This window comes from Aedes aegypti, chromosome 3 (genome assembly GCF_002204515.2).
Source record: "Aedes aegypti strain LVP_AGWG chromosome 3, AaegL5.0 Primary Assembly, whole genome shotgun sequence".
Lineage (NCBI taxonomy): Eukaryota > Metazoa > Arthropoda > Insecta > Diptera > Culicidae > Aedes > Aedes aegypti.
In genome coordinates, this window is record NC_035109.1 from 373,041,016 (window position 1) to 373,055,654 (window position 14,639).

The 14,639-nt window shown below is 37.2% G+C and overlaps 1 protein-coding gene and 1 long non-coding RNA gene across 2 annotated transcripts in view; one reads left to right on the plus strand and one right to left on the minus strand.

Moving 5' to 3' along the window:
• Positions 1-6,214: 6,214 nt before the first annotated feature.
• The window catches only part of LOC5576491 (protein twist), a 46,570-nt gene continuing 38,145 nt past the window's right edge, over positions 6,215-14,639 (minus strand). The window contains exon 2 of the mRNA XM_001662633.2: positions 6,215-7,064. Coding sequence (XP_001662683.1) covers positions 6,836-7,064 — 229 coding nt within the window. The 3' untranslated portion in view covers positions 6,215-6,835. The remainder of the gene's footprint in view (positions 7,065-14,639) is intronic.
• Positions 7,021-8,778, plus strand: LOC110678496. Its single transcript, XR_002501662.1, has 2 exons — positions 7,021-7,096; positions 8,405-8,778. It is a non-coding gene; the product is annotated as an uncharacterized LOC110678496 (long non-coding RNA).

Consider the following 14,639-nt stretch of genomic DNA (forward strand, 5'->3'; position numbering starts at 1 on the left):
CGGTTCCGACAGCCATTCCTCGGCCAGCCAGAAAACATAGTTTACTAGATCGAAAACCACCGCAGACCCAGACAAGATAATAAAATACGATACTCGATCTAGTAGCTTGGCTGACTGCACCGGCTTTCCATATAGATTTTCCATTTTCTACGACGTTTCCATTGTTCGCTCGTCGCCGCCGACCTGGTGCGGGTGGTAACCGAAGAAGTTAATTAAAATTTTTCCCGCGAGCCGAAAAAATAAACATCCAACCCGAATGATGATCATGAATCCGTCTTTTTTCTCTACGTCTTCCGCCGACCTCGCTTCGTCGTCGATTCGCCACTGTGGGCCAGAAATCAAAGTTTAGACGACATAAGTCCAAAAAACTTATTTAAATAAAATGTTTTTCTCATTACATATTGCATACATGTGTGAGTGTATACCAAAATGTCTTTCTATTTATTTTCGAAATTCATTGATTTCTATCAAATTTTGTAGGATTTTTCCTAGCCCATAGTGACTGATGTTGACGGCCATACAAGTCGAGCAAGACAGTGTGAATGATTTATTTAGAAAGAAGTTCATGTAGATATAGTGAACGACGACGACGACGACGATGCATTAAAGGAACTTCAGTTTTCCAAGAAAGATCGAATTTCAATGGGATCTTCTTCGCTGACGTCGACTCCAACCCTCGCAGTCAGCGCCTACTTTGATGTGACCACCTTACTCTGCGCTCCGATTTCGGGTTCAGAGAAATTTGACGGAACGTGCGGTTGTTTACATTTTTTTTTCTTGGACGGGATTTTCTCTATTTGGATTTGCCGTAAAATCACATCGATCCGACACTAAAAGGGTTAGAGAGCTGGTGGTTGGTGATTTCGACATATCTTCCTAGCATCAAACTGGGGACTGGATATCTATGAATGAATGATAGTAGATAAACAAACACGCGGAACGTTTAGCTAGAAAAACAGAAGTCAATTTCCATCTGACAGGACAAACTAGCTTAGTATAAGCTATGATGTTGGAAATATCTTGTGTACCAGAATGAAATATACATTTCTCATATTCATTCTTATTCTCATTCTTTCTGAAGATTCCACCAGAGGTGAATGTTTCTTTCTGGGTATTTTTGTGGATTTCTTCATAACATATTTTTATAAATACTATTTAAATTCATATTACGGACAGCTTCAAATTCTGGACACTCTACTCTACTCTATATAGGAAATATGCCACACGAAATGTTTCAATTTATGTCGTTCAAAAGTTTTCACTTCCGAAGCTCTTTATAATAAGTATTTTTCAAAGATATAGTATAAGGCAAAAGTAAGGAAACATCCGGAATAAGAATCAGAAAAAAACACAGATTTCTTTTTTTTTAATTATTTATGTTGAAGAATATTCACCCACCATACGAAAGTAAAGTATTAAGTGGTATACAGAATGATTATTTTGTATACTTTTTTATGAGTTACTTCACTGGAGCCTTAAGTGTCCGTTATATGAATCACAACGTTAATTCTCAAAAACTTGAATCTAGAACTATGTTTGCGCACATAAGAGCATCTGTGTGGTAGTCGGGATCTGTCGGACACCTTTCATTAATGGTCGCGGTGATAATGTGAACTGTGGGAGAATTAACTACACGAATTTGTTGAACTATTTAACGGAGAACAGGTACGCATAATCTTCAGTATTAATACAGCTATTTATTGCAAACTTAGTTTCAACTACTATTTTGACTGTATTTTTAATTATACTGTATACTGTATATTTCGAATTGTACTGTATACTGTTCACATAAACTTTGAACATTCACTGTATTTCTGGACTATTACAAACTGGGCACGTACGGACTAACTACATCAACTGTTGATCGGTTATTAACTGTAATGTTCTCAGACATGACCTTTTATATGATCTTGATGTATAGACTAATTGTTCTGAAGTATTCTCAAAGCAATTATAGAGCGGTCAATCACTTTTTACTGGAAGTTTGTTGCACATAATGCTAAGTTTTGGCGGTAACAGTACTGAGTGACTGAGTGCATAACAATTGCTTGAGATTTAGTTACGGTTACACCACTGTCTATTCTAATCTGAATTCCTTGTTTCTATCTGAACTTGCGTGAACAATTACTCCAGGGTTCTTATGATGAATTCTCAAGTGAATTCCTCAAGGAGTTATTTACAAAGCTTACACAGAAACAATTTTTTTTCATGAGTTTTCTCTTGAGAAATTCTCGTAAAGTTGCATCAAGAGTTTCTCCCAGAATTGCTTCAGGAATTCCATTAAACATTTCTTCTTCATTCAAAGAGTTCATCTGGGAATTTATTTTTTCTTCAAGAATTTCCGATTCTTTACACAAGAGTTACTATTCGAATTCCCCCAACAGTTTTTTTTTTAATTTCTCTTAGAGTTAATTTTGAAAGTTATCCACGATTCACATCTGGAATTGTTCCAAAAGATTCTCCAGGAAGTGATTCTGAAATTTTTCAGAGTTCTTTATGGAATATCTCAAGTCGTTTGTTTAAAAATGTTTCAATTAGTTAGTAAACATTTCGACATTTAGGAATCTTCTATCCACTGTCTAGGCTTTGCCATGGACATCAGGATCCTATTAAAGCTACGTGAACTGGAGGATGCAACTTCCTTTTCATAACCGAACGTTATCCTGCGTCAAAATAACCAAGATGTACTAAATAACAAATTAAAACAGAAACATTACATGGGCCAACAAAAACTTTCGTTGTATCCAACCCAATATGTTTGTTGATTTGGCCATTGTGATATTTGTAGCCGAAGTTTGACGTATTTGTTTCGTCTAGTAGAAAAGCTTTGATGAGTTATTGTGAGGGAATCAAATGAAGTTTCACTTAAAATAGAACCACCCAGCTAACCAACAAGCATTTAAATAAGCCGCGCAGCAGAATGTTTTTGGCATTTGCACTGCTTGCTGCCGTATCTGGGCAGTTTGATTGCTTGACTGCATTGAATCAACAAGAGAATTGCTATTACATAGCTCTTGGTCGTTGGGAAGCATTTCGTCTGCACGGACCAGTTTTGGTTCGGTGCATTCAAAGTGCTTCTTTGTTGCCAAATGAATGCTGAGTAAAAAGAGTTCAGTGCATATGTTACTCTGTCTCTGTCTCTTTCACACTTTGTGCCTCGATTGTAAGGCCGCTTTTAACTTTCGATGGCTGTAACCAAAGATGTTGTATCGCATTCATACTTTCGGAACTTCTCGTAAAAACCTGTCAACGGGTGCCTGGAGGAAAAGCATCACCTGTATTCCTTTACATTTTCAACACACATAACCCAAGATGTCGAGCCTACGCAAATTTATGTTTTTTTCTATTCTTATGAGGGAAACATTTAATTGCCAGGTATACTGTTTTCCTTCCATTGCAAGCTGATTAAGATTAATAGAAGAGAAGAGCGTGTCTTTAAAAAATCTCAATGTGGTGTATTCTGCACCGGGGAAATTGATAGAAGCAATCTTTGTCAACAAGATGTTCTTTAAATATGGGAAAAAGTGATTGCTCAGCATAACATCGACTGTAGCCTCTCTTGTGGCAAGCTGCCTCCGCTGAACCACCATCCGCCAATCACCGGGTCATGTTTTCAAACCGCAATCGAGGATTAATGAGCAAAAAAACTGTTGTGAGATACAAGAGACGGATTTCACGCCAACTCGACACGCGATTGGCAGCACCCCTTCAGAATTCAATGAAACTTTCTGGATGTCAAAAGTATGTAAAACTAAGCTACTTTGCATATTTTGTTTTTTCAAAATCGATCTAGACTAACATTTGGAAAGGGTCAAAGTTTTTTTTACTTTTTTTTTTATAAACCCGTATAACTCGAAAACGGCAAGACCTACAAAAAAGTGTTGTATGGGGGACTGTCGTGAAATTTCCTGAAGTCCTAGAAAAAAAATATTGAAAAAATAAAAACACATTTTCTACACTGAAAAAAAAAATATTCAAAACTTTAAAGTCGATTTAAGATCAATTGAATTTAATTAAAAAACTGTATAATTCCGTTTTATTTCTTTAAACTACTCCCAATAAAACAAATATAATCTATTTTGTGATTAAAACTCATTTATCATTTGAAAAAATGATCATACTAGACTATTTAAAGCGAAATAAAAATAAAATAAAAAATTCATTTTGGACTTAAAAAATTCGAAGTTAGAAAAACTTTTTTCCCTAAAAAATGCCGAATTTGCAATGTATGGACGACTTTTAGTAAATTTAATTAAGAAACTTTTTGCTTAAGGATGATCAAAATCTGAAATGGCTGTTTTTTTCAAATCGAATTTAAAGTTTTGAATCTTTTATTTTTCAGTGTAGAAAATGTGTTTTTATTTTTTCAATATTTTTCTCTAAAACTTCAGGGAATTTCACGACAGTCCCCCATACAACACTTTTTTGTAGGTCTTACCGTTTTCGAGTTATACGGGTTTATAAAAAAAGTAAAAAAAACTTTGGGACTTAAAAAATTCGATGTTAGAAAAACTTTTTTCTCTAAAATATGCCCAATTTGCAATGTATGGACGACTTTTAGTAAATTTAATTACCAAACTTTTTGCTTAAGGATGATCAAAATCTGAAGTGGCCGTTTTTTTTAAATCGACTTTAAAGTTTTGAATAATTTTTTTTTCAGTGTAGAAAATGTGTTTTTATTTTTTCAATATTTTTTTCTAAAACTTCAGGAAATTTCACGATAGTCCCCCATACAACACTTTTTTGTAGGTCTTACCGTTTTCGTGTTATACGGGTTTATAAAAAAGTAAAAATAAACTTTGACCCTTTCCAAATGTTAGTCTAGATCGATTTTGAAAAAAAAAACAAAGTATGTAAAGTATCTTAGTTTCACATAGTCTTCACACCCAGAAAGTTTCATTGAATTCTAAAGGGGTGCTGCCAATCCCTTTGTCGAGTTGGCGTGAAATCCGTCAAGAATAACAATTAAAACATTGCTAGACAGCAACGGAGAAAAGAAAGAGAAACAATATTTTTGTTTTGTTTTGCTCTCCACGGCGTTACACTTTTTTGACAGCCGGATGCAACGATTCTGAAGGTGTAGCATTAAACCAGCCTGTTATTTCGCCAAAACCTGCACTGGCGAAGCACTACCAGCAGCTATAAGTCCAATGAGCATTTAATATCTTGTTGTAAAGACGCATATAATGCTGAATCAATGCTGGTGTTAGTGCTCATTGGTTACTTGGGGTGGCTTTGAACATTGCATCAATCATTAGATTCAATTGTTCAGTTAGAAAATTAAAATCAGAGGCAGACATATAACTTGAAGTGGGTACATTTGATGATTTCCCATTAGAATTTTCGGTAGATGAAGAAGCGGAGTAGGAGTTACCTGTGGCGATAGGGTTTTTTTCCATTTGATTTGAAACAAGTAGAATGGGTAGTACGAATAGGGGAGGAGTTCAAATTACCTGCTACGATGTCGCCAAAGGATTTTCCGTGGGATACATTCGAATTAAAATTAGTTTGTGAATGAGCATGATTATGATCTTCTTGATGGGTATGATTCTGGATCAAGCAGTCGTTAACTGAAAAATGAGCATTGTTCGATACTCTACCAGGCAAATTCCGAAAACGACCGTTGTCGTAACGGATATTATCTATCATCTGCCTGGCACGAGCCTCAACGACTCTCTTGCGCGAAGGGCAAGACCAAAAATTTGACCTATGATTGCCCTTGCAATTGGCGCATACGAACTTATCGGTATCTTCCTTCACTGGACAGACGTCCTTGACGTGAGAAGAACCTCCGCAAATCATGCATTTAGCATCCATGCGACATTTTTTTGTACCATGACCCCACTTTTGGCACCGACGGCACAGAGTGGGGTTCTGATAATTTCCTCCAGGTTTCAAAATATTAATTCCACTTACATCGAATCCTACCTTAATCTATCATAATCATGGTCGTAACGCGTAGTTTCACTCAACACCATCATAAAACCATAATAAATTTGACGAAACTCGGGCTAGTGAAACCAGTCTAACTTGCGTAGGCACTGGTGGTAACTTTTCTTCTTGAAAAAGTCGATAAGACGTAACGAATAAATTATACTCGGTTTATTCAAGAGTAGTTCCTGTTAACAGTTTGAAGTGTACTTACCGCTTTTGCTTATTTTTCTTAGTTGTGGTCCACTTTCAATAAATTTCGGATAATTAACATCACCATGTATTGACTTCTACATTATTTATTTCGTATCGTTGTTTTTGATTCTTTGGATCCTTATGGCACAGAGTTACTGATTCTTTCAGTCACTTGTAATTATTTACATCCTAAAGCATTTTGGATATTGCTTTCAACAGAGTAGATCATAGATATATAAAAGGCATTAAAAATGGCAATAGAACTAGAAACATACACATAAAATGGAAATGCTTACTGGATGTGACACTTGAGAAATAAATCAGCTCTAAAAACGACATTTAAAGCGATTATTCGGTATCCCACTGATTATGGACAGATTACCGGAATCCGTCTGCTTCCAGGCTTGACTTGGTCAAGCGTGGACGATTCCCGCAGTTACCTGTCTCTGACACTTTGTAACAACAACATATAATACAGTTGGCTGGATTGGCTTTAAGCTCTAGTTTTATTCTTACATCTAGGATTTCTTTGATTTTTGGAATAGTTTTCTTCTTTGGACGAAGCTGCTTCCTGCGCAAATTTACAGTTACTTTCCATACGATTCCTACGTTTCAGGCTTCGCATTACAACTGCGTGTAGGAACAATCAGACTTAGGCACTAAATAATACTTCGGCTGTAGCATTGTCACTTTCTCTTTCAGAGTTCCCTCATTCCTTTCCACTGCTGCTTCCTGAGCTGCTCCCATTGCTCCAATCGCCTTCCATGCGCCAAACGCTGAACAGGTAGCTGAGCTTCTCGTGCGCCAAGATGCCACTGCCGCTGAACTGTAGAGGTCCCGTGCCGGTGGCGCCCCCCGAATTGGCCAGATTCTTCTGCGTTTCCTCCAGCAGCGGCAGCTCGTTGTTCGACAGGACCCGATAGAGGAAGTCAATGTACCTGGGGATTAGAGAGAAAGTGAAGAATGGAAGGTAAGACAAAACTGCCGGTAAGGTCATTTAGTGGATAGGATTTTCCCATTATCTCATTGCTATTCCGGATATTCCCGATTGGCTCATTTGCAAGTTTGAATGGAAATTTGTTAGTCGAATAGAAAGCAGATGATGCTCATGACTGCACAATACAATGGTCCGCGTCAACAGTTTAGCGGGAAAAACTGTTTGCTCTAGTCTCGTTGTTTATAGACGTATGAAGCTGGATATCATATAAAAATTGCAAAAACAATTTTTTTACAACTTTCAAATTACAAGATTTATTAAATTTCAATATTCAGCTAACATGTATATTATTAATTTCCCTACAACTTCTCTGAATACCACATTAACGTTAAACTGAAAACACAAAAGTTAGAAAAAAAACTACAAATGAACTTTAACACTTCACTTTTTGCAAAAAAAAAAAAAAAATACTAAAATCACTAAGGTGAGCAAATACCTTTAAACTCTAATATGTGTTGCGTATCTTGACAGATAGGCCTATTTCGTCTGCGACTTACAGACTTCTGCAGTGTCGAGTGCTCGACTTGTCAAGTCAAGTCAAGTCGAGCACTCGACACTGAAGAAGTCTGTAAGTCGCAGACGAAATAGGCCTATCTGTCAAGATACGCAACACATATTAGAGTTTAAAGGTATTTGCTCACCTTAGTGATTTTAGTATTTTATTTTTGCAAAAAGTGAAGTGTTAAAGTTCATTTGTAGTTTTAAACATACTCTAATAATCCCTCCCAAAGTTTAATATAAAAAGTGTAGACAAAATTTAGAGTTTGTTTCGTAAATTGTTGTCAAGTTTTTCCTAAGTATCTATCTAAAAAATAAATTTACGAACAACTTCTCTGAAGACATCAAACGTCTAAAATCAATGAGTACAGATTATTTTTTCCCTCTAAATTGTCGATTCGGACCTTGTTCACTGGTATCCCTCATGACACCGAGAAAAAAGTTAGTTGAAAAAAATCATAAATAATCGACCATTTCGCTGATAATCCCACCCGGCACAGCGAAGAGATTGATGGCAACCGAATGTAATTAAAACAACCATTCCATGTTATGCCTTAAACAACGCCCAGTGCGTAAACAACGGTAGAAAAACGCAAACACAACTCCATCCAAGAGAAGTAGAAAAAAACCTCCACCAATTTTGATGAACATTTAACACATGTTTTGCGTTCTGGAAGACAACATTTATGAACCATTTTCTTTTCGCTTTTTTTTCTCAACGGACTTCGATCCAACCAAGTAAGCTATGCTTTCAATTTTTCTTTGTTTTCGTTTTCCCGTCAGCATCTCCAAGGCAACAACGAAACGCGGGAAAGATTCCCCATCGGCTTCAACGGTCGAAATAACAACGGTGCGGGATTTAGCTACTATTTTATGATGTCATCGCGGATTCCTCCAGTCAGACAGGCTTAGCTACTATAGTCAGTGGCAGGAGAAAATGTTCCCACCGAAAATATATAATCTTCGACGGAGACGCGGCTTTGTTGACCTTACGTCATCGCCTTCGCCATTTTGACGGGTTGTTGATGTGTGTTTTCCGTATTTTTTTATTATTATTTGTACGAGAGATGGATTACGTGGTAATGCTAACCTAATAGGTATAATATTTTGCTTGTATAGTCTATTCTTTATATCTCGATATTGAATGACCATCGAAATAGGGAAATATCGAATACGGAATCGATGCGAAGGCCTTTGAATGGTCCATCGAGGTAATTATGAAAGCAGACTATTATTATGATTCTACACGGAGAAATCAGACTACCCAAAAAATAAGTTCTTTAAATTCAAATTAGGGTAAACTGCATCTAGTTTTTACCCACGGTTGGATTGTTTTGCCTCTCTCGCAACAGCAATGTTGTCAAAAACAGAGAGAGACGCACCGACCTAACGTCGAAGTTCAATGGAATCAGCGAAATTTGGGTTGTTTCGAGTTTACCTAAGTTTAGGTTGCTTTAATCTACTACGGAGACTTCGAAAGCTAACGTTGAGTAGATTTTTTTTGCACTGAGATGTTTTTTCGCTGTTGTCAAATGAAAACTTCATATTGATAGCTACATGTCATTTATCCCATATAAAATACAGCCTTTTATCGAGCTTTGACTTTAAGGCTGCTGATATTGTGACAATCAGTGTTGGCTGCAAAGCAAGACTAAATATGAGAGAGTCAAGTCACAACTTGCCAAGGAAGAAACCAAAAAAGCTATTAAGCCGAGCGACACCAAAGACCTTCACAGGTAACGCCAATATGTCACACGAGCTTATTTGATCAGCTCTGTGGGAATGGGGACCTTCCGAGGATGAATACTTGGCGAAAAGACGCATGTTTGCTATGAGAAATGCGACCTACTCGGTTACCGCGATCAAGAGGACGTGCTAACAGTGGAGAAGCTAACCTCAAGTTTAAGGTTAAGATAAAACAGTGGGGCTAGTTGGGATGGCCCGAACCGAACAGCGCTTGCACAAGAACCACGAGTGAGTACAATGCAATAGTAGTAAGCTGGGAGGGAGAAACCAATACAAAATGTCTGTACGTCATAGTGAGCCGGGATTCCGCTGTCACGAACTGTCACTGTGAGCCCAGATCTCAGACATTGGACTAACATGGACAAAGCGCGTAACTGGTTGAAACACATTTTCGCATTTCATCAAAAGTGACAAAAATCGAATGAAAATCAATTTATACACATAATGCAAGTAATGTCACGTGCGCACCTTTCAATCTGATTGAATATAAAGCACTGAAAAACGCATCGTTTTTTTTTCCAATGAAAATGAATATTTAGTGCATAGAAAACTGTGGCCCTTCATCCATGTTTGTCAGGAAAGATCGAAAGTACCGTTTTGTCTCAAACTCCGAACAGACTCATATTCCGAACACCCGCTTTCTGTATGACGATTTGGTTGAAATGTTTCACTGAAATATGTCATCAAATTACTAGGAAATGGCAGTCAATTCCAATTACATTTGAATATATTCCAATCTGTTTTAGACCTCGGGAGAAGTGATGATTCTCTAGTTCGAGGCTAGTAAAACCAGCTCAGATAAATTTATATGCGAAATTATTAATTTGAATACGATTTATCGTGCTGTTCGGAATTTGAATCAAGGTGTTCGGAATATGAGACAGAATGAACACAGTGTTCGGCATTTGATTCAAAATGTATGTTCCATACTTTTACGTAGAAACACTACTAAATACGTTAAAATAAACATTTTTACCGGCACACCCAACAGCTATCAATCAGACTTGATGAACGAATTGAAATTTTCACAGATATCATCTAATTTATGTTCATGAGATGCATTTGAAGTCACGCTTGGCCTTAAGTGTTCGAGATATGAGTCAAAACGGTACACAGCAAAAGAAAACTAGCGATTTTCCCCAAGCCTGCCTTGATTGTTGTTGGCAAGCTAGAGTTATCTTGCAGTTCAAACAAACGTTGTTCTATATTTCGTGTGTAGTATCTGTGCCTCCCTCCCAGGTAGTAAGCAAAGGACCAAGGAAATCCTAAACTGAAGTCAGTGGAACGAAAGAACTAAGGCGTGGCCCTCGTTATCAAAACGGAGGACGTGAAATACGCCATAGTTCTGAAGGCGATACGAGGCACGGAGAAGCTGTCGCTCTTAGGCATACGGCGGACTTGGAATGGTAAATGATCCCAGCCTTAAAGAAGGATGCAAAGCTTAACCCTCTCTTTTCTCCGACTTTGATCGACTATTTCTTTACAAAAAAAAGTTTTTTTTTATAAAAAGTGATTGAACAAACAATTATGCAACCTGGCTGAATATTTCGAAACCTGTTAAAATTTTGTTTGGTTGTTTTTCAACAGTAAATTGATTGTTTGTCAATAGTTTTACTATTGAAACACTTTGTTGACTTGACAATTTGTAGGATTAATCAGGAAAATTCATCTGTCACGTTTTTATCGTCTCCGCAAATTAGTAGATTCGGCTTGTGGAACCAGTGAAATGGCTGGTGCAGTTTGTGAAAAAAAGTGTCTATATAGCTAAAATGAAACGGTTATTCTGCACGCGTGCTGATGGGCAGTGGTTCGTTAAAGCCCAAGCAGAAGATGAAGATGCATCGTGGCCGGACCTAAAATTTTCGGATGCACGGGTCTGGAGAGCCGGACAGCGAATCGGGCAGAGAACTTGATCGAATGCTCGCTCGCTGGTGGTGACCAATCGATAAGGTTTTCTGCTTGAGCGGCTGTCTGGATCTCTAGATTTGTGTCTTGGGGGTTTGGGATTTGGCATCGTTTCCTCTTCACTAGAAAAATCGTATTATTTGCGTCGTCGCGTCGCCGGAGTTTTTTTTTTCTTGTTTTAGTTTGCACGCATCAAGGACGAATGATGATCAATTTGGTGAGCTCGTTTCATGCTTTTATTTTAAATGTAAAATATATTATGGAACACCTTATTATGACAACGGTGGGAATATTACTTCAATGAATTGAACAAAATATAAACAGTTCGTCACTGTAAGTGTCGACATAGACTCTTGTCCGTTAATATTAAAAACCCATTCCTTTCCTTTTACCTAATTTTTATCATTTAAAAAATAACCTTTGAATGGCTCGACGCTAAAATAGTCGACTTATCGTATGTTCACGTTGTCTTTAGAGTACTTATAGGTGTTTTTTTTTAATTAAGGTTGCATGAATCGCATCACTTACCAAGGTGAATCCTGATCATGCAGCTATGATCCCTCCCCACTAACAAAACAAAGCATGATAGAAGAAAGAAACTGTCTAAAATTTTGAAATAAGAAGCACTTTAACCTGATGCATATTGTGGTCAAATATGAACTCAGTAGCTTTTGAAAATCCCCACTGCCGAAGTGAATCAAAAGTGCCAGGAATAGGATCCGATTTCCTACTGATTCTCATACCTGACGAAGCTGTTTCCGAACAAAATGAAGTTTTTGCTGCTTTTGAAGAGCTTTACAATCATTGTTCTATCGCCATAGAAGAACTCTTTTGTCTCGTCAAAGAAAATATAAATTCATCTTGTAACCCATCGCCTGAAATAAACGTTCAACAACAACCTTTAACAGTACCTATTCCAACCTTTGATTTAAGATATGAAAATTGGCCTAAATTTAAAGCAAATTTTCCAAGAACTCATGGAGAAATCGCCGGATTCAGATGCTTTAAAACTATATCATTTAGATAAAGCTTAACTTGAATTCGCTGCACATGTTCTTAATGCAAAAATTATGAGCGACGGAAATTATAATCAAGCCTGGAATAATCTAACGGAACGTTTTGAAAACCAACGGGTCGAAATCGTCGAAACTCACATACACTCCCGTGCAAAAGTTTGGGTTCACCCCCTCAAAAACATACAAAAGTGTTCTGTCCATATCTCCGTGATTACAAGTCCAATTCAAACTATTTAAACCGCATTCGAAAGGCAAAGAGTTATTCTTACTTCGTATGTATCTAATCTAATCTAATCTAATCTAAGCGCTTGCACAGCCAATATTGAAAAGCATCCTGGAAATACCTAGATTTGTTAAGGTATTTTCTTGTCAGCATTAATATTTGCAGAATATCAGTAATATTACACAAATATTAAAATGGCCAGGCCCACTGTGCAGACTTTGGGATTGAAGACAACTGGAAAGATTACGACGATCAGGTTAACCACGAATGAATAACATGATAGGCGAAAAATTTCCAATTTGAGGTATGAAGAAACGGGGACAACCGTACCAACCGTTTCAACTCAGGGTTATAGGTAAGATCGTTGGGAGTGGCGTTGCTAAGAAAGTTAATGCGCACTCCATTGTTGTAGTTTCTCCTGGGATGGGACACAGGTATTTCCTCCTCATGTCCTGGCTCTAGAGCCTAGGCTTAAGCGCCTTTACTCGCTCTCTGAAACGAAATGAAAACTTATTTCGCCCCTTTCCCGCTAAACAAAAACTAAAAACAGTTTTCTGTTAAATTGATAATACATTTTTGAAACATCAGACATGATTTGGAACATTATAGTATACAGGGTAGTCTCCTATTTGGTGAGCTCAACCATGAATTCATATTCCCGTTGTGTGCAATGTAATAAAAAAATATAATATAAATGATTTGAAACGATCTCACCAAATTACAGTAGTGTACCAACGATTGTTGTGTTGACTCTCCTGGGTCGTGAATCTCGCTGTGTTACCACCAGGGGTTGTATGTTGCACTTGAAGCAATGAACGGTAGCTTTCCGGTGGCCAAGAATGACAAAATTTTCCGTTTCTGGGAGAATTGTTCAATATTTCATTTGCTTCCGTGCGCTGGACAGCGCATCTTACCAAACGTAGCTCCAATGCTTAAACTTGGAGAAACTTCGTTTTTTTAGGTGTCGAAAATTCCAGGTTGCAATTGCTTCAATCATATCTGGATAATAAGACTGACATAAGCCATGACCACTTCCTTCGACTGGAGTCAGCCTGCCACTACATCCGGCTCCCACATTGCTGAAAGTTGGCCGATCTTGGCAACAGCAACATCATTGTGTTTGAAATAATAATTCATCGATAGAGATCCAGTACTTCTCACAGGTTGTGTTAACCGAGTGTCGTTCTTTTCACAACAGCGAACGGTAGAAACATTTGTATCTCTTCCGATCAAATTCATCGAACGAGGTCACATTTCACATTTCAATCACTACTCGCACTACAGTTTGGTGCATATACTTAAATGTTCAACTTCATAGTATAATAAATGCAGAAAACTATCAGACAATTGAATATTAGAAAATTCTTAAATTTGACGGATGAAAATTTTCCACGTCCTTTGTTGAACACAGCACACTATGATCCTCGCAATCTATTCTATTCTTACTTCGTATGTATTTTTCCAAAAACATTTTTTTAATTTTGTATACTAAATTTTCACTTAAAGTTGTAACATTTTTCAAAAAACACACTGAAAAAATCATATCTAATTTCCTCAGCAATGGGTCGACCAAAATTTTAAATCAAAGTGTCATTAGAATCGTAATCTTATATTCTTTGATGATACACCACGAAATTTTGGCGGAAAAATCTGGAAAGTATTCAAAATCAATGAAACAGTCAGTCAAGTCATCGTACAAAAGTATAAACCAACTAAAGAATTTCTCGAATCCAGATGTCAAATTTTAGCGAATTGTGAAATATCATCACATCCATCAATTGTTCAAATCAAACAAAACTCCAATTCATTGAATCCTCAAAAAAAGCCTCGCAGCGACAAAAAAAATTCAAATCAGATGTGATTTTTGCAGTGGAAACCACGCAAACTCTCAGTGTTCAAGCTTCTTTGGTTTATGTACGACGGAAAACATTGAGGAAGTTCGAGCAACTCAGGTCTGCTTCAACTGTTTACGAAAAGGACATCTTTTAAGAGAATGCCCATCAGACAAAAAATGCCGCAAATGTGATAAACGTCATCACGTTACTCTTCATGTGCACGATAATGATAAAATCAAGAAAGATGTAAAATCTAATGTTTCGATTCACAAGCAGTACATGCCTTGTTCTCC